This window comes from Doryrhamphus excisus, chromosome 10 (assembly GCF_030265055.1).
Source record: "Doryrhamphus excisus isolate RoL2022-K1 chromosome 10, RoL_Dexc_1.0, whole genome shotgun sequence".
In the NCBI taxonomy this organism is placed as follows: domain Eukaryota; kingdom Metazoa; phylum Chordata; class Actinopteri; order Syngnathiformes; family Syngnathidae; genus Doryrhamphus; species Doryrhamphus excisus.
The window spans coordinates 16,665,770-16,690,492 of record NC_080475.1 but is presented as its reverse complement, the minus strand read 5'-3'; the positions used below and the strand labels follow the sequence as shown (position 1 = coordinate 16,690,492).

At 41.1% G+C, this 24,723-nt stretch overlaps 1 protein-coding gene across 2 annotated transcripts in view; it reads left to right on the top strand.

Moving 5' to 3' along the window:
• Window positions 1-24,723, top strand: part of LOC131136506 (TOX high mobility group box family member 2-like) — a 64,560-nt gene that overhangs the window by 21,485 nt on the left and 18,352 nt on the right. Inside the window, exons 2-4 of one of the 2 annotated variants that reach the window (XM_058083407.1) lie at window positions 4,706-4,798; window positions 13,744-13,803; window positions 22,118-22,387. In XM_058083407.1, coding sequence (XP_057939390.1) covers window positions 4,706-4,798; window positions 13,744-13,803; window positions 22,118-22,387 — 423 coding nt within the window. The remainder of the gene's footprint in view (window positions 1-4,705; window positions 4,799-13,743; window positions 13,804-22,117; window positions 22,388-24,723) is intronic. The other variant, XM_058083408.1, reaches the window with a different exon arrangement.

Below are 24,723 nucleotides of genomic sequence, written 5' to 3'. Positions count from 1 at the left end.
TATATATCACTATATTGACACTTACTATGGTACCCATTATGTCATTGGATGGTCATATCACCTCCTACTTCGGTACGAGGTACATTATAAAAAAAAAAAAAAAACCTTAAACTGGAAAGCAGGAAGTGAACAAATGTAACAGTTACTGATTGTAAAAGTACCAGATGGAGGGGTAGGATTTAATAAGCTTTGCTTCTTCCTACTCCTTTTGGACATGTGGAACTGTGAACTGATTATGGGATGCACTCAATTGGAATCTGATGCATGTTCAAAAGAAATAAAACCATTGCCATTACCATAACATACCTGATGTGAGTGTGTATGTTACGTCAGTGTCGCTTAGCTTTCGGGAGGTAAGGTCCTGCACGAAACCTCATTTTTTAACATGCACCAAAACTGAAGTTTTGCTTTAAAAAAAACATGTTTCACAAAAATGCGAAACATTTTAATTTTCATCTTCCTCTATCTCTCCCTTTACTTACAGTACCTTTGCTGCTCTCACCCTGTGAGTACAATAGCTGCTTTGCTCTTTGCTCTCACCCTTCCTCACCCCCAGCCTCACTCCTCTTCAACAAGGGGCTGTGACATTGAGGGAATGTGATGTGATGTATTGTAGTGAATAATGTATTCAGCCAGGATTGTACAGAGCGCATAGAGCAGATGGCAGCAGGTTGGTCTCAACGTGTGTGTGTGTGGTTAATGATGACAGTGTGTATATGTGTGATGTGCGTATGTGTGTGTGTGTGTGTGTGTGTGCACTGACCCAGACTGGGGAGGGGAAGGATGAGTAGAAGGGAGGTACAGGGGGTGGGGTGGGGAGGGCGCTCCATGTGTGTATGTGTGTGCGTGCATGAGTGTGTGCGTGGTTCGCCTTTGTGAGATAAAACATGCAAATGGTGGATTATTTTAATGCACTTTTTTCTAGAAGCACAGGCCTTAATCCCTAAAGCAGTTGAAATGAAAATAGTATGTTTTTTCTTCAATGTCTCCCTCATTCCATTTCTGCTTAAAAAAAAAGAAGATGCCCTGTTGTAATTTACAAGCTGTCTAGGAATGAAATGTTTGCACTGATTTCACTCTGGTGTATTTAAAGCCCAAAACTGAAATAGAAAATGCAAAGTTAGTCAGACTTTACAGCAATACTGAACCTGCACCATACAGTATATACTTACTATACAAGCACAATTCATGCATACGTTAGACATACTGTAGTTATTGTTCTATCCTTAACCCATGTCATACCTTTTACTTTTAGTTAATATTACAAGTATGTATATTATTAATTAACTATTAATATTAACTGTGTGCAGCGTTGGTACAATCAAATGTTACCTTAATATGTCATGTGCAACAATATTATGTAATATTGGGCTCGATTCCCCACCCTGTCGTGATCATGTCCGAGTATCCTTGAGCAAGAGCATCCAGAGAACCCCCAGTCGGTCCTGATGCTGCGTCATCAGTCTGTAAATATGCTAACAGTGTCAAAGCGCTTTGAGCGCCTTGGAGATGGAAAATACATTTTATATCCCATGTCCCAAGATTTGTATGCCTTTATTCTTTATTCTTATTGCTGCGCTGTGTGTCTTCATCTGTCTATCAACTAAAATTCCGACCTTCAAAATAAAGGATTGACATTTCACAAGTATTTGTTTCTTTCAAAAGCAATCACCATAGCTATAATCAGCCTTGAATGAAGCATAATTAGCACACTAAAGCACACACGTCGTCGCCTATGGAGGCAACAGATGGCAGGATGACTGCCATTCGCTGAGGTGATGGTTTGTATAGTGAAGGTTATGAAGCAATTCCCTGCACTTGGCAGCATTTGTTTGACATCCAAACGCAACGTTGTGGTGTGCTGTTTTGCTGTGACTTGTACAACATGGTGACATTCAAACACTTGGTGTTGAGCATCCTTTCAGTGCCGTCTTGCCACAAGACAGAAAAATGGAGACAGAAAAAAGTCAAGAATCTTCTTCCTGCCTTTTGAATGAAACGATTTCTCAATCAAGCACACGAGGTGTTGGCTTGTTTCCTTGAAATATCCTGGCTGAAGCGTGTAGACGCTTGTCTCCTTGGCGTTAGGGCCAGCGAGCATAATTGAGTAAATGTGTTTAAGTATTTGAGCTAGCAGATTGGGCCTCTCTGGGATGGTTGCTATTGCACTTAGGATGAAATTTGCCCGAGGCTATTCATTAGTGGTAAATAATTGAGAGGCTGGGATGGTGCGAAGGTGAAATGCCTGTTATTATTTCATGTAGTTTGTGTTCTTCTGGCTCTTCAGTTTAAGCATATTAAAAATGTACAAGGCTTCCCACAAATTACTCACTACAAAGATTCTCACTGGGCGCTAATGATTAACCATCCCTTTTGGTGCTTTGCAACACACGGTGACTTCATCAATTCTCAGGCTCATTCTTTTATCGTGTTACTTTGCTCTTTTGCTTTTTCCATGTAGTAAACTCAAACAGTAGTTTGTAGATGATTGTGCCCAGCCTCATTCACACAGTCCTTTGTGTAGGAGGATGTAATGCAGCTGTCGACCTGGCAAACAACAGACCAATATGGCTCTATATGAACAGCTAGGCTTTATGTTGTACATAGATTTTACCCAAGCAGTCCGTGGAGATCTCGCTAGCAAACAAATACATCTGCCATACCAGCACTGAGTGCACTTTTACACTTTAGACACAATCTATCATTCTATTAATGTCTCATTTTTTTAACTTGAAGATTTTAAGTATGGGATGACATGATAGAACAAATTAGTCAGTTTCTTACCTTTAGGCTTTAGGCCAGGGGTCTCAAACTCAATTTACCTGGGGGCCACCGGAGCTAGGTTCGGGGTGAAGCCGGGCCGCATCAGGTTTTCAAAAAAAAACCCAAAACGCATTTATTAAAACCTGGGAAAAAAATCAATAAAAAAACTATCTTCAATGCTTTTGCTTCTGCTATACCCTACACTTTTTCAGTACTTTGGTTCCGGTTTTCCACACCAAAATATCTGATAAAACATTCCACTGTTCTCAAATATCTTAATTTTTATTTTTCTATACACAAAATAAGATTAAAAAATAAACAAATTAATAAAGAATAATTAATGCACAAACCACATACAGTTGGTAGAGAAATTATTTTTTTCAGATTCAAATGTACAGTATTAACAGTTATTTAACCTTTAACATGAACATTAATGAAACTTAATAATTTTACCCAATTAGCAAGTTAGCATCATACTCAGATCCTCAGAACATGTTCGATGAGATGCTTTATCTTGACGTGTATTTTCCGTTTTATTCCAGATCATTTCCTGCATTTATTTGTACCCAGCATCATAAGCCTTTAGCTTCATTGCTAATCCAAGCAAAACAGGGCGGGGTAACAGGGTAGGGTAACAGTATGGGCGGGGAAAAATCATGTTAATTGTGTCTGGTGTGCACACAAATTTAAGCTGTCATTTCAACATTAAACTTTGGTATCAAGGTGGGGGCCTCAAACTAGCGTTTCCCGGGCTGCATTTGGCCCACGGGCCGCAGGTTTGAGACCCCTGCTTTAGGCACTACGTTATCTAAAACCAGCCTACACAAGATAACGGCTAGATTTAGATAACGTATGGCCACTTTTAGTTACTTTTAGTTGATTGTAAGATAGGCCTGTAATGTCTAATTATACACTTGGTTGTCCAACTATTAGCGCCTTTGTTTTACCTAGGGGTGTAAGGATTTGTTTAGATTTGTTTATGCTAAAACATACGGTTGAAGAGTCGAATGCAGGAGCAAACTTTATTTTCTTGTTCAACATGAACTTTGCACGGTGATCGAGTGGTTAGCACGCAGACCTCACAGCTGGGAGACCAAGGTTCAATTCCACCCTCGGCCATCTCTGTGGAGTTTGCATGTTCTCCCCTTGCATTCTCTCTCTCACCCGCATTCCAAAAACATGCTAGGTTAATTGGTGACTCCAAATTGTCCATAGGTATGAATGTGAGTGTGAATGGTTGTTTGTCTATATGTGCCCTGTGATTGGCTGGCGACCAGTCCAGGGTGTACCCCGCCTCTCGCCCGAAGACAGCTGGGATAGGCTCCAGCACCCCCCGCAACCTTTGTGAGGAAGAAGCGGTAGAAAATGAATGAATGAACATGAACTCACACTCGTACCTGCAGCGGAAGAACAGCCCCCAAAACTAACCTATGAGTTCCATCTTCAAAAAAACATTCAGTTGATGACTCAATCTGTTTGCTGACTTTCCTAATCGTTCATATGCAAGTGTGACTTTATGGAAAGCCACTCAATGCTGCATGATAGACTTTTTAGTCCCCACATTGGCTCAGTGCCACTGTCTTGTTGGGTTTGTGTGTCTGCTTGTCAGTGTGTGGAAGAGCATAGGGTGAAGGGAGGGGGGCGTGTATTTTGGACGGATGGGATGTCAGCTCATTAACCTCCATTCTTTCCCCCCAGTGTAGAATCACTGTGTAAGTCTCATGTCATTACTCCTCCCTCTGCACGTGTGCGCTTGGCATGAGGGGCGTAAAGGAGGTGGAGATTTGAGGAGGGGCTTTGGAGTGTCTTGACATGTTCCTTTACAAATGCCCGGGTTGTACCTTGCAAACTAAATCCCCACGTTTCCTTCCCCACCTCTGTCTCCTCTCTTTCCTCTCTCTGCTGTCTCTGTACCTTCTCTCTCGTCTCTCTCAAACCACAGGCTCGGTACAGTGTGGCTGAGCGAGGGGTAAGGCTCCACTCTGCCCCCCCTCCAGGCACCAGTCCAGCTAGGAAAAGACTGCCCACTGCTGTGGTGAGACACTGTAGCCAAGCCCTACTTCATCCTCTATTCTGTACACTTGTTTGGAAACCTTTGACCTCTCAACACTGACTCGCCGACACGTCGTAAAACACACATCCAACAACGCAAACACAATCAGTCTTTTTGGCATCATCCGTGGTTTACGCTGTAGTTCTGGAGCTAACTAACATAGTTACGCCACAAGTCTCCTGCTTTTCTTATACATCATGGCTGTAAAACAACCCACCATGGAGCCTAAGGAAGTTGCACATTCCAGCATGAGCAACACCATAGAATTCATGAAATACAGTGGTATGAAAAAGTAATCATTTTAGTTAGATAATCGTACTTTTCTAGTATGTAGACCTTGCTTGGCGCTTCACAATGCGGCACAGAATTGTTTTGCAGAAGAAGAAAGGAATAATATCTAACAAAACAATCTTTCTTCAGGAAGTTAAATAACATATTGCAATAGATATTATTCTCTGTGTTCAAATGCACAAATCTTCTTTGGTGCCATCTGCTATGCCTGATAGACAGAGCAAAGTTCCTTGTTATGTCAACTGCAAAACTGACAAGGGAGACACTTATGGAGGTAGATGAGTGTTGCCTGTGCTTGTAAGCATTTATTTTTGTCACCGCCACACCTGTCAAATTTAAACCTTTTTTTTTCATCTCCCATAGCCCTTTCTTGCTTCTTTCCTATTTTGTGCAGCGGCAGAGAGCAGTAGATTGCAATAAGATAACCAATTATATGATGGAGGAAAGCAGACTTTTTTTCTCCTCTGCTGCAGTTATCTGATGCTGTGGTTAGCTGAGGCAAAGGGCTTGGGGTAATGTGACATTCACTTTGCCCTTTATCTCCTCCTCATCGCTGTTTACCCCGGTTTAAAAGTGGCTTGTGCTCTGCATCCTCTCCTGAGAAACCTCACTGACATACTGTATTGCATGGGCTCACATGTACACACACACACACACACACACATTCTTACCTCAAACAGCATAACTGTCAGGTAGACTTGTGGGATAACTTCATTCCGAGTAGTGCAGGTTGTTAAATATAGCACAACAGTTGAAATTTGCGGGTTTTTGATCATAACATTGCTTTTCTGTGGGAAACCCCGCCCATTTGTTCTTCTTATGTCCATAAATACAAATACAATACAAGCGGTTGATGTTTGCTAAATACAAGGATGAAGAGTCTTGAACCAGTCATGATGTGCTATATATATCACTATATTGACACTTACTATGGTACCCATTATGTCATATCACCTTGTACTTCGGTATGTGACACAAAATAAATAAAAATACAAAAAAATACAAAATTAAAAAAAAGTTAAACAATAAAAAATAACATATTTTATGAATACAAAAAATACAAAAATGTAAAATAAATAAAAATAAAAATTAATAAAATTAATTTAAAAAATGTAAAATTTAAAAATTAAAATAAAATAAAAAAAAACTTATTGTAAAAACTGTATTATGGAAAGCAGGAAGTGAACAAATGTAACAGTTACTGATTGTAAAAGTACCAGATGGAGGAGTAGGATTTAATTAGCTTTGCTTCTTCCTACTCCTTTTGGACATGTGCAACTGGGAACTGATTATGGGATGCATTCAATTTTAAACTGATGCATATTCAAATTAAATAAAACCATTACCATCACCAAAAATATTTTTTTGCAGAAAAATAAATCTCATTGACCCTAAGTTGGTAATAATATAGAAATATTGATAATAACGCATCAAATGTCAACAGAGCACATGACAGCATCGTAATCAAACATACTGTATTGACCTTGAGTTGCACAGGAAGTGGTCAAAAGCAAACTTAACTGGCTTTTATTAAGTACTCTTTTATTTGCTAATAGTAGTTTTGCAAACACTCAGGATTAAAGAACAGAGAGTCGTCAAACCGAACCGCTATCTCACTCACAGTGTGATCAATACAAACACAAGGCATGTTGGGAAGCATCCTGGCTTTCTTGGACCGGAGTTGGTTAAATGTGGTTGCAATGAGTTAGCGTTTTGACCATGCAGGTTAAATAAATACATTTTAAAATATTTTGATAAACAATCACAGACTCAACAGGTAGGAAAACATGTCGTGTCGTTTGACGCTCTGAATTCCACTCAAATACGACAAGTTCACATCACTAGACTAGACTTAAGTTGTGATGTGTTCTCCATAGCTCAGTGAACTTAAGTTCAGAATGGAAAAAAACCCTTTCTTTTCAATCTTGCCTTCCATCTCTCACCATCTGTGCAGCTGAAGGTTTGATGTGTTTGTGGCTGCAACAGAAAACCAATGAATGAGAGCTGCGACCATCTTTATTTTTACATCAGGGGTGGCGGAAGTGGTTGAAACCTGCATGTCTTTTGTGGGTGTTTCCCCCCTCAAGCTTCTTATGGAAAGGGGTGCAGTTTTTGGTGCGTCACATCTCACCTTAGTCCTGCTTACCAAATATTTTTGGTAAGCAAGGGTTTAGTAAATAAAAAAAAAAGTTCCAGCGGATTCCCACAGATGTGTATTTTAATATCTAATTAGGTTAGGAATGCTGACTACTGAGAAAAGAAGCTGCTGAAATTCAGCCAATAGAAAAGATGTCAATTATGGTGTGTGACCAAGGTCGTGCTGGAGTGTGTTTTGGGTGTGTGTAGTGTGTTCTCACACCCAGGAAGAGGCCCTGTTTCGCTTGTCTAACAACAGAGCATGTGTCGCTATGACCACAGGCTGCTCTCTTTAAGGCCTTTGTGTGTGCGTGTGTTTGTGCCATGTTCATTGTTTGCTAGGGGTGTGGTAGCAGAATTGTTACCGTTGTCTTCCTTGTCTTGTTTTCTCCCACACATGCTACCGTCTTTCTGTCTTTATGCATCTTCCACTCTTTTATTTTGTACCTGTGTGTGTGTGTGTGTGTGTGTGTGTTGGCAATATCAAAATTCAGGGGCACATTGTCTCAGATGGAGGTTTGTTTGGTCTCTCCTGCAGCTTAATTGAACACAGAAGGAAGGAGCGAGTGAAAGATGTAGAAAGAGAAATCAAGAGAAGAGGGTAAAGATGAGGAAGGAGGGTGCTCAAACAAGCATGCATATTGCATGAAGACCCCCACCCACCCCCCTGCACACCAGCACCACCACACCCTTTTCTTCACAGAATGGCTGTGTACTGTTCTGGGCTTATTAATTCCGCTCGGTGAGAGAATTATTTTTAGAGATTTGGTGTGCTGGAAAAGGCTTTTAAAGTCACAAGTATTACACTTTCTGCTCGAGATTCTCTTGTATACATTGAAAAGTTCTAAAAGTTGAGTGTGTGTGTACGTGTGTGTATTTGCGAGAGAGACAATACTTTTTTATAGATACTGGAGTGATACATTTTGACGGAGAATGAGTACAGTATAACTGGAGCAGCAATAGTCTCAGCATTTGTACCTATGAATAGTAACACTGTAGTACACAGTACACGGTGTATAATAATAATAATAATAATAATACATTTAATTTGTATAGCGCTTTTCAAAATACTCAAAGACACTTTACAGAAGAATGGAGTTGAATAAAAGCAAGTAAACAGAGTCAAAGATACATTAAAATACAACATTCATTCGTTAATACATTTATGGCATGCTGGGGGAGTACAGTGGTGAACTGTTAATTGTAATTATTTACTTAAATCCTGCATTTCCCCTGCTGTTCCAAAAACCAAAAACGGGTATTAGTGACAAGCACCTTCCAGCTCATGCAGCACCTCACCCCTTCAGGATGAAACCAGTACTGCAAATGCCTCCCGTATGACATTTCTGGGTGATTGTTCCATTGGCAAGGATAACTCTGCCGTGTATTTGATTCGGAAATGTGAAAAAAACAGCATTTGGTTACGTGGAGTAGTTGCAGGGGCCATCCCTGATGACTGAAGGCTCGTAGGAGTGGTAACAATGTGATTGGTCAATTGCCGTGGAGCTCAGTAAGCGAATGTGAGAGCGGGGCGTTTACTCAGTGCAGACAATCTTGGCACAACATCGGTTGTAGAAATTGAGTCATTACATGTTTTGGGGAGAAGAAGGGCAGATGTATCTTAACTTGCCCATATAAGGAAGTCTGGGTCCCTGTGATGTCACAGGCAGCTCGGTTTCAGGCAACTCTCTGAAACCGAGCGTTCAGAACCATCCAAAACGTCTTTCAGGGCTCACTTCCAAATGTGCAAAACTCATGATCTGAAACTTTGGTTTGGTTTAACACCAGAATACTACATTCTAACTACAGTTATAGAATGGTTTAACACCAGAATACTACATTCCAACTACAGTTATAGAATGGTTTAACACCAGAATACTACATTCCAACTACAGTTATAGAATGGTTTGACACCAGAATACTACATTCTAACTACAGTTATAGAATGGTTTGACACCAGAGTACTGCATTTTAACTACAGTTATAGAATGGTTTAACACCAGAATATTACATTCTAACTACAGTTATAGAATGGTTTAACACCAGAATATTACATTCTAACTACAGTTATAGAATGGTTTAACACCAGAATACTACATTCTAACTACAGTTATAGAATGGTTTAACACCAGAATACTACATTCTAACTACAGTTATAGAATAGTTTAACACCAGAGTACTACATTCTAAGTACAGTTATAGAATGGTTTAATACCAGAATACTACATTCTAACTACAGTTGTAGATCAGAATGGTTTAATACCAGAATACTACATTCTAACTACAGTTATAGAACGGTTTGACACCAGAATACTACATTAAAACTACAGTTATAGAATGGTTTAACACCAGAATACTACATTCTAACTACAGTTATATAATGGTTTAACACCAGAATACTACATTCTTACTACAGTTATAGAACGGTTTGACACCAGAATACTACATTCTAACTACAGTTATAGAATGGTTTAACACCAGAATACTACATTCTAACTACAGTTATAGAATGGTTTAACACCAGAATGCTACATTCTAACTATATTTATAGAACGGTTTAACACCAGAATACTACATTCTAACTACAGTGATAGAACGGTTTGACACCAGAATACTACATACTAACTACAGTTATGGAATGGTTTAACACCAGAATACTACATTCTAACTACAGTTATAGAATGATTTAACACCAGAATACTACATTCTAACTACAGTTATAGAATGGTTTTACACCAGAATACTACATTCTAACTACAGTTATAGAATGGTTTAACACCAGAATACTACATTCTAACTACAGTTATAGAATGGTTTAACACCAGAATACTACATTCTAACTACAGTTATAGAATGGTTTAACACCAGAATACTACATTCTAACTACAGTTTAGGTCCGAATGGTTTAACACCAGAGTACTACATTGTACTACTGAAGATGTCCTAAAATATGTTTTTCTTGCTTCAGCATCCATATAATGTTGCATGAGACTCCCATGAAAGCCCCTTTGCAGCCATTATTTTTGTGCATAGTAAGTTGAGTGTTATCTATATTACAGGGTTAATGTTATATGATAAAAGGTGTTTTATTTACCGAGAGGCAGGACTTTAATGTGGCAGCTGGTGAGAGTGCATTTTAAACTACTTTGTTAAATAATTTAAAAATCTACTGCATACGTCAATTTTTTTGTACTGTGCACGTTTTGTTAAAAGTTTAATGAGCTTGCAAAATAATAGTAACATGACAGTGGACTTCATAGATGTCGGTGGAAATTAACTAGCAAAATAAAATGAAAGGCATGAAAGAAGATGCCTTTCTCTGTGCATGTTTGCCCAACCACCACCACCACCCCGCCAAACAGATGTTGCCTACAAGGTTTTATGGGGAGCTTATGAATTGTCCATCAATCACACACGGCCTTGTAAGGATGCTGTCATATAAATGCCCCGTGTCTGACCCGTGTGAGATGACACGCTCCCAGCACAGTGTAAACATTACGTTTTCCCTGGATATGCTAGTTAGCGTTACTTCCACCTTGTGGCTTCATTAGCTTTGAAACAGTCAGCTTTGTCGATGATGGTGAGCCATGACCTACTTGTGTATCTGTGCTACTTTCTTTCTATTTACTTACTTGCGCTCCTCGTTTTCCTCTCACACAGAATCCCTATTATTCATTGACTTTACCTTCATCCTTTAAGGCCGCCTACTTTGCTCTTCCCTGTTTGCCTTTCATGTATGCATTCTTTAGTTCTTCATTCATTGCTCCTCCGTAGCCATCTCTCTCTCTGTCTTTCTCCCGCTGCAATCTTCCCAGCACCACGTGTGTCACTGAGGGGAACATCGCAAGCAGTGGTCCCCGCTGAACAATTACCATGCAAAGCAATCCAAATAGAGATGTTTGCCGAAAACAACATGTGTGTAATTACTGCTTAATGAGGCCCTTGTCTCAGGCAGAATGCCCAATTAGACTGTCGGGGAACGAGCGATGCCAAGGCCCTCTGAAGAAAGAGAGGGGAGAGATATGGAGGGAGGCTGGAACTGCAGCAATAGGTGGAAAGGATGAGAATGAGAGAGAGAGGAGAGAGGGAAAGAAGTGAGAATGGAGAGACATGAGAGATTGGTGGATGAGAAGATGATTTCTGCTGTAACTGTGGAGTAATGGCAGAGCTGATAGCATTGAGTCGAGGAGAAATTGCCATTTTAAGTGGGAGAAAGAGGACCACGGCAAAGGAGAGCTGCATAGGGGAGAGAGGAAGGGAAAACAGCTTTACATTTCAATGTAAGGGCAGCCATGTTGAAGCACAAAATGGCTGACCTTTCTAGGTTGTCTTTGGCCTTTTTGATGGCATTTCTAATGTTTGCAATTGTCTACGTTTTCTTTTTGGAACTCGACATTTCACAGCATGACTGAAATGCTTCTGTTTTGCTGAGGCGCTTACACGATTTGCTGTTAAAATTCCGTTCTCAAGACAATCAACAAAGATATAAACATCCCTTGAGAAGCCAGATGGGCTGTTTCTGCAAAAGAAACAAAACCGCACTGGGATCAGGCAGAAGAAAGTGACTGGAAGGTGACTGGATCCTTTGTCATTTCCACTAGGCTACAATTACCTCAACAAGGAAAACCACATACTGTCGGCTTGACAAGCACCCAACGTCTCTTGCTGAACAATAAAAACACCTTTTCCATCAAAATAAACCACCAGTGATGTCCTTTGCTTCTTTTTAATGAAGACATGTTACCCACACTATTCTTTGTTTACCATTATTTACAACCTTGAAGTTTTCTTTTGGTTTCTTTTTTTTAATTTAAAGCTTTCAAAAATATCTGCCAACTCTCTGGGCCACTCTTTATTTTAAATAAATATATAAAAAATCAAATATAACCTTTTTATAACAAACGATACAACACATGATAACCCGCACAGAAAGCTATTTCGATTTTGCAGAATCTGCACCTATTGCAGCTGGATTTGTGCTTCCTGGCAAAAACAGTCTGTTTTTATTTATTCCCCCCACAGCCCGCCCCCAGGCATGCCTACTTGGCTGTGATTGGTCACACGCCCACAGTGCTTCCTAACTATGAACCATATAAGTAAGTCCACCTGTGACATCACAAAGGAGCAGCTTTACCACGCCTTCTGAAACCGAGCGTTTTCAGGGCTCACTTCCAAAAGCGCAAACCTCATTATCTGAAACTTTGGCATGGTTTAACACCACAATACCACATCGTAACTACATTTATAGCTCAGAAAAGTGGAAAAAGCATAATAGGTCCCCTTTAATAGCTCCCATAGTACACATCAATTAAATGAAATGACATTAAATATCAGGTTGGGTGTAATTGTTGTTTGTATGCAGGATCTCATTACATTGTGTACATGTGATCTAGTGACAATTGTTTCCATCTTGATGGAGATCTGCATCTGTTTTAAGCAGGTATATATTTCATTCTATTTCTTGTCCTCTCATATTCAGCTTTTGTTTATGCTGTGTTCAAGGCTGCTTTTTTTCCCTGCACAAAGTCGACCACCCTGAACAATAAAAAGGGCTCCCGGTAGCTTCACATCTGAGGAGTCTGGTGTGGAACACTGTCAAGTTTGATCATGTTGTCTCTGCTGTCTGGCTTCTGTGCAGTGATATTACAAAGGGTGACCTCAGTCGACAAACAAAACGGGGGGCTTCATTTGACACGTTGAGTTTCTTTGTGTGCGCACGAGTGTTATTATCCCGCCCAGTCAATGTTTTGTTCCATTTGCTGCAAACATGCTATGAAAAAGTGTGATGCCTTTGGAGACCAAGGACGTTTCACAATACATCTCGTCCTAACAGGGTAGCAGCTTCTCCGTCACCTTGACACTGCACCTGTTCACTTACTGAGGAATCTCATTCTCTTGAGCTAAAAACAGAATGTGAGTTGCTTTTTTTCCTTCTTTGTCACAGCTGATCTTTGCAGGAAATTCCTCTGGGATTAATCCTTCCAACAGACTTGACATCAGAGCTTGCGTGTTGCATATAGCGCTCAAGTGGTTGCCCAGGATTGTTTCCACACTCTCTTGCGGGAGAGTGGGGGTGGAGGGTGTTTGAGGGGGTCAGGGGTCACCGCTTGCACTCTAACCCTCCCGGTCAGACAGTGTTTTGGCACCTGCAGCAAGCCATCTTTCAGTGCCTCGTTCACTACCCGTGTGAAGACGCAGCGTGTCGCCGCTGTGTGCTGATTCATTCACACTTCTCACACACCTCGGAGCCCAGAGGGAACAGCCTATCTCGCCACTGAGCTCGTGTATCCTAATTACTGGCCCCGCTGACGAACAGTAATTACCGACACTGCCATGCCACCACGAGGTTTAACCAAAGTGACAAAGTCATTAGTCGTGTGCTTCAGGCCACCCACAAGAGATTCTGCAATGCACAGACCCCAATCCTTTGATTCATGTATTCGATTTCCCAACCGCCTTTTGGACGCCTTATTAATGTCTCGTCTTTGTTTCTTCCCCAGTTTGATGGTGACAACATGTACATGAATGACAATAACCAAGAGTTTCGGTCACCAAGCCAGGTAAGTGTATACATCATGACTATACATTCAAACACACTAGTTCTATTATGGTCATAAGGTAGCATTAGATGCTGGTGAAAGGATGAAGCATATGAAAAATATGAACTGCTGTCAAAATAGCATTCATGTAACTCACACAGACGCCATGCTCCGTCTCCGTCCTTCTTCCTGCACTGAGGCTCTGTGAGTGTTAGGCTCTAAGTGTTTTTCATTTTAATCAGGTACTCCCTATGACAATAGACGTACCCCTACGGGTACGCTTACCACACTTTGGGGATACTAGTTGTTTTAAAGGGAACCCATTATGCCTTCTGCACTGTTCTGACCTATAAATGTGTTAGAAGCTTCTATTCTCGTTTTAAAACCGTGCCAAAGCTTATTATAAAGACGTTTACGTATTCGGAAGTGAGCCCTGAAAGAAGTCAGGGATGGCTCTGAACGCTCGCTTTCAGAGAGTTTGCTTTTTATGATGTCACAGTGTGCCGACAGTGACCACAAGAGATCGATTGAAATAAACCGCTGGAATAGCAAATCACCTCAAATGAATGCCTGAACAGGAAGAAAGTGTTTCATGCCAGAAATATTTTCCCAGGCCTTTGTCACCTTCTGGCTTATTTGTAGGGAGGTGACCTTTTAACATGATCCCAGCTGTAACATAAACCCTAAATCTTTACTCCAGATAGACACTAGAAGAAGTCAAGAATCGGCCAAGACCTTTCCCTAAAATATGCCTAAATACTCTGGGTCTAAAACCTAAATTGGTTTTTGCAAAGATGGTTACTTTATATACTCTTTGGGTATATACTCTATGTATAGATATATACTCTAAAACCATACGCACAGTGAATGTATCTCCATAAGGTTGCCCTAACCTTTGGTGTTGGGATTGAGTGACTGTAATGTGAGGTCGAGTGGGAGCCTGAACAGCTTATTGTCTACTTAGAGCTCACGTTGGCGACTGGGGTCCATTATTGTTAGCCACATTTCCTGGCCTGCCCCAATTGTGTCACTCGGCATGCATACACGTGTTAGGCGCTAATTGGGATAAATGTCCGGCTTTGTACTCGCTCCGCTGCAGCAGCCATGTGTCAATCACAACTGCCTCTGCAGGTCTGCACTGTTGTGTCAACAAATACCTTCTTAGTGGATCAAGCAATTTGGGCTTTTCAAAACATCTCAGCTGCAGTTGGTGCTCTGTCAGTGATGTCAAAGAGAAGCTTACTCACCATTCCTGAGACTCGCCGCCTCAAACAGAGAGTTCAGTCTCTGGCTTGATCCATCCATTTTATGTGCTGCTTATCCTCACTCGTGTGGGGGGATGCTGGAGCCTATCCCAGCTGTCTCTGGGCGAGAGACGGGGTGCACCCTGGACCGGTTGCACATATAGACACACAACCATTCCCACCCACATTCATACCTATGGACAATTTGGACGGGCAATGAAGCTAACATGTTTTTGGAATGGGGAGGAGGGGTTTACCCCTCTCTTCTCGTCTGTGCCCCTCGTCTCCCTCTGGGGTCACCTGTCTCTTTCTCTCGTGACCTGTGCCTCCTTGGTCATCTTCTCTTTGGTCGCCTGGTTGATTAAAAATGAGTGAATTGTGACGTGACGTCAAAGCAAAAATGAAGGAAATTCATTCAGGTATTTCCCAAAGCGAAGTCGCTCTGCACGTCTCCTCTTCTCTGCTGCAGCAGGACTGGTACGTCATGTCACCTGACGAAGCGTCTGTCATCACCATGGTTACCGCTCCGACCACAGCAGAAACGTAGCTTGTGCGTAGGCTATGGTGATATTTGATAAGATATTTGATGTTACGATCTGTAACGCCATATGAATTGATAAATCCACGGTTTAACTAACTAAATCTGCTAAACACAGTACAACACAATAGTCATGATTTGTGGTGTACAAAGTTAAATATAGCATGAATGTCATACAAAAGGAATTATCATGTTTTAATGGATGCTTAATTTCATGCATTTGTTGTGTTTAATATGTCTGGCTTCTGAAGTGAAATGAGACAAATCAGTGTCTGAGATACGGAATAATTTTCTGCATCAATTTGAAATGGAGATTAAAGGAACATGAATGTAATGATTTTATGCGCAGGTATGTGCATGTCTTTTTCCTTTGGACGTTTTTATGTTTTACTGTTTTTTCCCTCAGATGCAACCTTCATAAGAATCATATACGAATATGTATTTGAAAGAAGTAGCCTTCAGCACAAATTACAATACTGGATCCATGCCCATATAAGGAATCATACCCTGATGCATGTCTGTGAAAAAGGTGCACGGATCCAGAATAGAGCCTCCTTTGTTTGCATGTCTGAGGTCTTCTATGGCACACCATTGAGGTAGCCGTTTGACTCCGACAGGAGATTGCATTACACATAACATCTCTGCACTTTTAAAAGGAGAAAACCGCTAATCAGAAACAGCTTTAAAGCAGCCGTTTACTGTCTGCTTGGACACAATCACTTCATTCAAACAAGATGTTTGCAAGGCTCTGATCATTTGACAGATTTTACGTGATATTGATTGTTTCGTAATAGTGTAGACGTCTGGACAGCTTAGTTTGTTTGTGTTCATATCTTCTCAAAACCATCAGAGGACTAAAATTGTTGAATAATTCATTCTTTTCTGTTATCAAGATTGGCTGTCAACATTTCTCACGCTCATTAAAATGTACACTTGGTCCGATATTTTAACGGATTGCTTGGTAAAACCAGGCAATGGTAATTTCTGCAGGATATTAACAAGGACATTGCGTTGCTTTTTTGTTGTGGAACACTGCACAGAAATAATGATTTAAAACTCTCAGAGCTGCCAGGATAATAAATAAAGGCAACCTATTATGCTTTGTCCACTTTTCTGTCCTATAAATGTAGTTAGAATGTTGTATTCTCTTGTTAAATGATGACAGAATTTCAGTCAACATTATGACACTTAAATACTCATGTATACTCACTTGCAGCTTATTTTCTACATATGTACATACGTATGTACATACATCAAAGCACTTGGGTACTACGTACATTGTTGTCAGATCATCACACTTTTATATACTGTCAGTTTGTTTTGTACTCCCTATATTGTGAGCATGCATATTCATGATTCATGCAAATCTGCTCATTATGCAAATGAAGGGCATGTCTTAAAGAGTCCACTTCTTGAGTACCGGTTGAGACATTAGACACTTCTACATTTATTCTGGCATTCATTCATTCATTTTCTACCGCTTTTTCCTCACGAGGTTTGCGGAAGGTGCTGGAGCCTACCCCAGCTGTCCTCGGGCGAGAGGCGGGGTACACCCTGGACTGGTCGCCAGCCAATCACAGGGCACATATAGACAAACAACCATTCACACTCACATTCATACCTATGGACAATTTGGAGTCGCCAATTAACCTAGCATGTTTTTGGAATGTGGGAGGAAACCGGGGAGAACATGCAAACTCCACACAGAGATGGCCGAGGGTGGAATCGAATCCTGGTCTCCTAGCTTTGAGGTCTGCGCGCTACCCACGCGCCCGCAGTGCCGCCCTTTATTCTGGCATGCTGATTTTAATTTCACTTTTATTTTAAAATTTCCCCACTGAGGGACGAATAAAGGCATATCTTATCTTATTTTCAGATATGGTAGACAATTTCGTCCACAGGGAAAGATGCTTTAGATGCTTTAGATGCTTTAGATGCTTTCTATGTTGAACACAAGCTGTAGTGAGAGGCAGTTGGAAAGTCAGATGTCACATCATTGCTACTGAAGAGACAAGTTCTTGTTTGTGGCTCCACGACGGCTAGCTGGTCAGCGCTATCAATGAGAAAAAAACAGCTGATACATACTAGAAAATGCATAAAACATTTGCACAAAAGCAAGATTGGCACGATATTTTGTCAACCAGCCATGAATGAAGTCCAGATATTGTTTGGCCTATGTAAACAGCTGATGTTGAACCCCCACCAATCCCCACCATCGGCACCCTTTCCTCATCTCTTTCACTCTCTGAGTCACCTCATCAACCCTGGAACCACACACCCCATGTAGGCGAAGTCATGGTTACTTAATAGTGAGTCACAATGCACCATTCTAGCCCCGCTGCCACTCTTCTCACCTCTTCCCTTATCAGTCAATGTGCTCGTCTTTTTATCCACTCGCCGTGGTTTCTCCCCTGCAACATTTAAGACAATGGATGCGAAACGCCAACGCACTTTTCTATCCCTATTTGAGGTCATATGGAGCTGTTGGCAAGGTCGGGAGAATAAAGGCTCACAGTGTATTCAGATTTTAAGACTCAAATGTTGTGAATTCAGGCTGTTTTTAGAAGCCATGACTGGAAAAGAGGGCTGGAGGAACTTCATCGATACACACCCTTGGTAGGGACTGTAGACTTGTAACCAGAGAGCTTATGTAGGTCAGGCCGTGCCAGCCAATAAGTCCAATTACTGTCAGCCTGAGAAATAGAACAGGCAGCAGCCACTGCTCTGCGTTGATGAGCATGAAATGTATGCAGGAATTGATAAAGAGATGGCACATCATGAAAATCACAAAGTGTCACGAACAGACGTATGGGTTTGTTGAGTGTGAATGGCAGGTACAAGATGTCGAAGATTCGATGGTATTCCAGGCACTGAAGAACATCAAAACCGACCCCAGCGTCCCGCTCTTTTCAGCATCCTCCTTAAAATGCTACTTCTGCAGAATAGCAGCTCCTGCAAAAAGCAGCAACTTATCAGTACCAAGAGAGCACTCAATGATTCATACACTCTTTTAAGAGAACTTGAATGCTTGGCTCTATTTTGGTCCCTGCATCTCGCTCTAAATGCAGCAGGATGGAGCGCAGGGATTTAGGAGGACTAAGTAGTTTGATATTTCTATCGGTTTTCTGTGTGTATTTGCCCTTACTCTCCTGGTGATCTTCCTCATCACATGGAGACCAAGGTCATGGCTGATTGAAATATAATAGAAGTGTAGACATCTGGCCTAATACTGTGGGAAGTTAAATCTATTTTAATGGCCCCTGCCGCAGTGGATTGTCTCTGATGCACTCTTGCGCTCCACTGACAGTAAATCACAATGTTCTCTTATTACCCTGACTGGAATGAGGGCATAGAGAAAGAACAATGAGGGATCCACATCATTTGTTTTCACCCCTCCCTTACTTTTTCCCCTCCCCTCCACGCCTCCCTTCTCCTGTCTCCATTCCGACTCATAAAGCAAGAGTGACATCATGAAAATAAAAATAAAGGGGGGATTATAGTCCGGCCATTGTGTCTTATGTGATTACTGAGAATCCCATGTCCCCTCGGGGGGGATGAATCACTGTGATAAAACACATTTCTTGATATTTTCCCTCAAATGAGAAGAATAGGAAATGTGTTTAAGACCCAAGCATCGCTCTACCTTGTTGAACAAAAAGACCACTAAAAGGTTTTTTAATTGCTTTCTGTTCCCGTGGCTTCGTTTTTAAACTTTACCTTGAATTTTAACAGTGGGTGAAAAAAAACATTGAAACGTTTGGAACACGGCCCTTTTCTAGACCTTTTTAAAGTACATCCTTCGTTCAGCTCAGGTCCACCCACATCTGCAATGGAAAGGCGGCTCCTTCTTAAATGAGATCCATTTTGATGTGACATTTGAGAGAATTACCCAAGCACGGTGAAGCAGCGAAGAGGTTAGCTCACCGCCTCACCGCTGGCTAGAACCATCCATAGCCTACCTGTCCTTTAGTGACAGACATGACCTGCGACCCCGCCAAACTCCCGTAACACCCTCCCCCGACTCACACACTTCACTTATCCCAGTTCTGTCCCGCTGTCAGTCAACCGGTGCTATTTTCTTCTTCTTTTGTATCACAGTGTACGCTCCTACGTCACTCAAATGGACTCCCTTGTCCTTTCAAAGACAGGTCAGACAGGCTTTTTGGACCATCTTCAGCCTTGTAGCCGATGATTAGCTTGATTTCTGTCATTTTCTTTGCTCTGCAAGGTTGAGTTTTGAAGGTGAATTGTGAAATTCCCCATAAGATGTTTTAAAGATTTACTGTTGCCATGTGTCTATCTGGCATGCACACACTGGACGTGACCATCTTTATGTATGCATGGCCAGCTGTTGTTTATCGCAAAAACCATGCTGCCCTGTCATTTTATTCACAGAGGACCATATGGTTGAATGACTTTCCATAGGACGTTGTACACTCATTCAAAGTTGTTTCGCTTTATGACGCAGATTTTGGTTCACTTATTTTAAGCACTGCAACAGCGAATAGCAAGCAGCAGCATAGCCAACCATTTTCTATGTATGCTAGAGCCTATCCCAGCCGTCCTTTACACCCCGGACTGGTCGCCAGCCAATCATAGGGCAGTGGACCGATGTCGTCCTGCATTATTACTTTCAAATAATGCACAACAATTGTCCCTATTGTGGTCTTTTCTTTTCTCGTTGGCTCGTAAAAGAGCCAAGATGCTCTACATGATACCATTGTTTGAGAAAATGACAGATTTGCTGAAATTTCACCTCCGGAGAAGAAGTGTGAAGGTTATGGCGAGAAGGCTGAATCAACATTTGGTGTTTCATTCTGACCCCTCTTTCATCCACTCTCCTCAGTGTCCTGAAAGACAGTATATTTATGAATTATTTATCTTCAATTTGAAAATATTATACATGAAATGTCCTTGTCTGTCGTCAAGTGCATCATAATAAGACGTAAGGACAAAAAAACATTCATGAAAGCGACGTCAGGCACGACTATGGGATAGCCTCTGACAGCATTTAAACAAGAGAAATTGTCTCTGTCAACTGTGAAATAAGGAATCTGACTTCGGGAATTCATTTATCACACCCGGGTCTGGAACCAATTTAGAGCGATAAACGAGGGATTTCTTTACCAGTAGTTTTGTACTCTAAATCCATTCAAAGTAACTTGAATTAGCAGTAAAACCAGTCAAACACAGAATAAACTCTTTTTTTCTTGCCATGCATCATGTACCCTTGGAAAGCCCAAACTGTGAGATTTGTCTCTACTTGTATAGCGGCTTTAAATCAGTGCCTGGTAACCATGATTGTAAATGAGAGCAGCCATTACAAAAACCTTTTACTGTGGCAAAAACAACTGTTTTTTGTGATCATTTTCAGCAATCATCAAGCAAAGGCACATTCGCCGCCGATAGTAAAATGCTTTATTGTTATTACCTTCGCTCTAATAATAGCATGCATTAGGAGAGCTCCAGCCTAACGCAAGGCACCAGCTCTATTAGGAAGATATCATAGCTACTTTGCCACATTTTTTGCTTTGCTTAAAATATTTGTTTGTCAGATGAATTGCTGCACTGGCGAGCAAGATGACAGGCTACACGAGGAAGATATTGAATTGATTTCTGAAATGTTGCAGAACGAAGTAGTTGATATGTACTATGAGATATAAATATTAAAAATTCTATTAAAAAGCTCTTGAATGGCTGACACTGGAATATTATTTGTGATGATTAATTTTCTTCAGTCATTATAAAGCGAGTTGGCATCAGATTGCCTCTGACAAAATTGCTTTTCAGTCCCTGGTGAATAACGTCAGCTTGCTTTTGGGAGCAGAAAAGCACATTTCTCGGCGTAGTATGAGTCCTGTAAAAAAAAAAAATGAAAAAAACACCACAGGTTGTGCATATATTTTTTTGTTTTGTCTGTGGTGGGGGCCATTTACATCCATTTTCCATAACGAGGAGAATGACATTCATTTGAATGTTTAGTCTATGACTACACACACTCATCAAGAATAATGAAGAAGATTCTTTAGAGCAGCTGTTGATACAGTCTGTATAATCCTAATGAAATAATTAACAATTACATGAAATTAGCGCTGAATTAAATTGTAGCAATTAGCATGTCTTTAAAAAAAAACACAAATTGCTGCAGGTGCATTGAAAGCCAATAATTCAGCATTTGAATAAAACTTTATTTGTTCCATTGAAAACTTTGATTGGCAAGCTTTTCAAATGAAACCGAATGTTGAAACATTTATTTTATTCTAGTTATCACTCTTTTTTTTACTCCTTTTCAAATGCAGGTGCAACGTTGTTTACGTTTTCATTTTATTCCTGCGGATTTCCTGTGTGGGCTCCAGTTTACACCCACACGCCGAAAGAAATGCAAATGCATGTTGGTAGGTCGGTAACATGAATTTGCCCATAGGTATGAGTACAGCTTTCTATGTGTGACAGCAACCGTTTTTTTTCCCCCACTTGGTAAATCTCAAGCTTGTCAAAAATGGCCAAATATGTCAAGTTGGATGTTAAATTATTTCTTTTTCTGCATTTGCAGAGCTATTCCAGTCAGGGCAGAGGCAGCAGTGGTGGCGGCGGTGGAGGAGGTGGAGCAGGGGATGAAGACTACGAGATTCCGCCTATTACACCCCCCAACCATGCCGACCCCTCTCTACTGCACCTCATGGAGCATGAGTCAGGGTACCCTTTCCACTCCTTGCCTCACAACGGCCTGCTCAACACCTACTCCTACCCTGAGCTTCCCGCCCTTATGATGTCCAACATGCTGGGTCAGGACACCCACCTCCTCTCGGGGCCTATGCACTCAGTGAGTACACCCTCTCTCCTCTTTCTCTGCTCCCCACCGCCCTTTGTAATCACTCGCCGTAGCGGTGCAATATTCCTCCCTTTGCTGTTCTAAATTCTCTGCAATCATTTTTTCATGATGGCAAAGCGTTCATCCATTAGACTGATAATTAGCACGGTTAGAGGCCATGGAAGCCGAGACAGTGAAGTCAAAGCAGAGACTCCAGCCTTGTATATACAACATTTATAAACAGAGCTGCAGCAGCACGCACATCTTTTCAGCACAGCTCCTTTAATATCTCCGCTGCTGCACAACTCAAAGATTTCATTACCTCAAAGTGGGCCATGAAAGAGAGCAGGAAATTCTGCGGTTCATATTTTCATTTGTCAGGATTGGCAAAGCAAGAAGAGAAAGCAGAAAAAATGGGAAAGCTTTTCAATGGAAATCTTGACAAGGAGGCTGACTGTCCCTTCAGCTACTTTTTCGTTTCTAAGAGACCCTCAGCCCCCTCTGTCAAAGCAAAGGGACCTTTTCTTGTGTCAAACATGTTTCAGACCCAACATGTAAACACCCCCGCTGAACAAAGTCAGATGCTTTAATCACCGAATTGAACCAAATGAATTATAGATGCCCTGTGTGGTGAATTATTCAGCGTCATATACTTTCATCTGACATAAATATTACTTTTTTTCCTCTCAACCCCCCACCATGAATATTTATGCTTTAATGTGAGCATCCATGGTATTTATCCTCTGTTAATAAGGTCTTATGTGGTTTTGTTACTCAAACGGCATCATTTGACATTTCCATTTTTATTGTGGGTGGTGGCTAAAGGCGTCCGTCAGTGGCATCGTTGCGATGAGGTCACTGGAATACATGAAATCCAAAGGAATACAGCTGAATAGGTGCAGATTCTGGAAGAACTAGAAAGCTTTGTGTGCTGGTTATTGTGTGTAGCTGCTCTACAGGAGTCCACAACTCAATACAAAGGGTTGACAATAATAATAGGTCCCCTTTAAGTGATGCTGTTGACTGCAACATTTGGTTTGAACTCTACCTGGTGTGTCCGCTTGGTTAAAGTAGAAAATTGTAGCAAAGCAACCCTGTGTTGTACAATACTATTCTGTAGGGGGTATCTGCTTTCTAAGCAGCTTTTGTTTCACCTTTGCAATTATTTACTTTCAAATAGCCCCTCAGGGTAATGTTCCATTTTCTTATTTCACACCCCCTTTTGTCATAAATGGAGCTTTATTGCAGTAAATCACTGCACAAACACAGACGTACACGCATGCTGAAAGGTCCAGAGATTTATGTAACACATTCATGTTCCCCACTTTTACATTTTAGTACTACTCTTGCAGAGCCAAGCTAATAATAGCCACTATTAATATTTCTTGTTGCCTAGCAACCACCACAAGTAATAGCTTACTGTGGAAAAATAGATGACCGATAAAGAAAGAGTAAAGGGGTGGTAGGTAGGTGTGTGTGTGTGTGTGTATGGGGGAAGGGGGGGTTCAATTCATTTATTATCTCCTGGGACAAGAGGAACTTATTTTTCAGGCTGTGGAATAGGAAGGTAGGGTGTATATTGAGAAAGATTTCAAGAAATTGAACATGACGTTGTTTTCATTTGTTTCCATTAGCTGTGTTTCATGTGATGTTTCCCCCACAAAGTCAATTAACCTTAATTTCATGCTGATAAGGATATAATAAGTGAGATTGAATTTCTGTCTGCCGAATGCTTCAAGAATAATGAGGGTGGATAGAAATAGGCTCTCAGTCTCGGTGTTACCGGTCAGATAGAGGAGACAACCCAAATACTAATACTAATCATTTGTAGGCTTGTTCACCATCAGTAAAAATCAAATAGAAAGTTGTACCTTAAGGACACTCTCTGCAATAAAAGCTATCCTTCAGTGCACAAATAAACCTCCTACAAGTACAAGCTCAGCTGGAGCAGCAGATACGCTTCTTCTCCAGGGATGTTGTTGCTGGTTTTTGTACTACATGTAGCCTTAGGCTAAAGCTCTGTAAACTTCTCCTTGCTTTGGGATTCTCTTTCTCAGCGCACATCGATCCTACAGCACACAGAGTTAAATCATTTCAGGATTGAGAGCAGTGGATTGACCACCATCATGCTGCTTAGGCACAAAATGTTCGCTTTAAACGCAGCCGCACCGGAGTCCAATTGGCCCTGACTGCCGGTCTCTGACTGATCCACCTGATTGTGACTCCACACGGGGCCCACGTATTAACTGGTAAATCACAAGATGTGTTGCAAATTGAGTCTCAGGCACAAGTCGTTTGAATCGGATGCACAGAGGAACATTTTTTATATACAGATGAAGACAACTGGC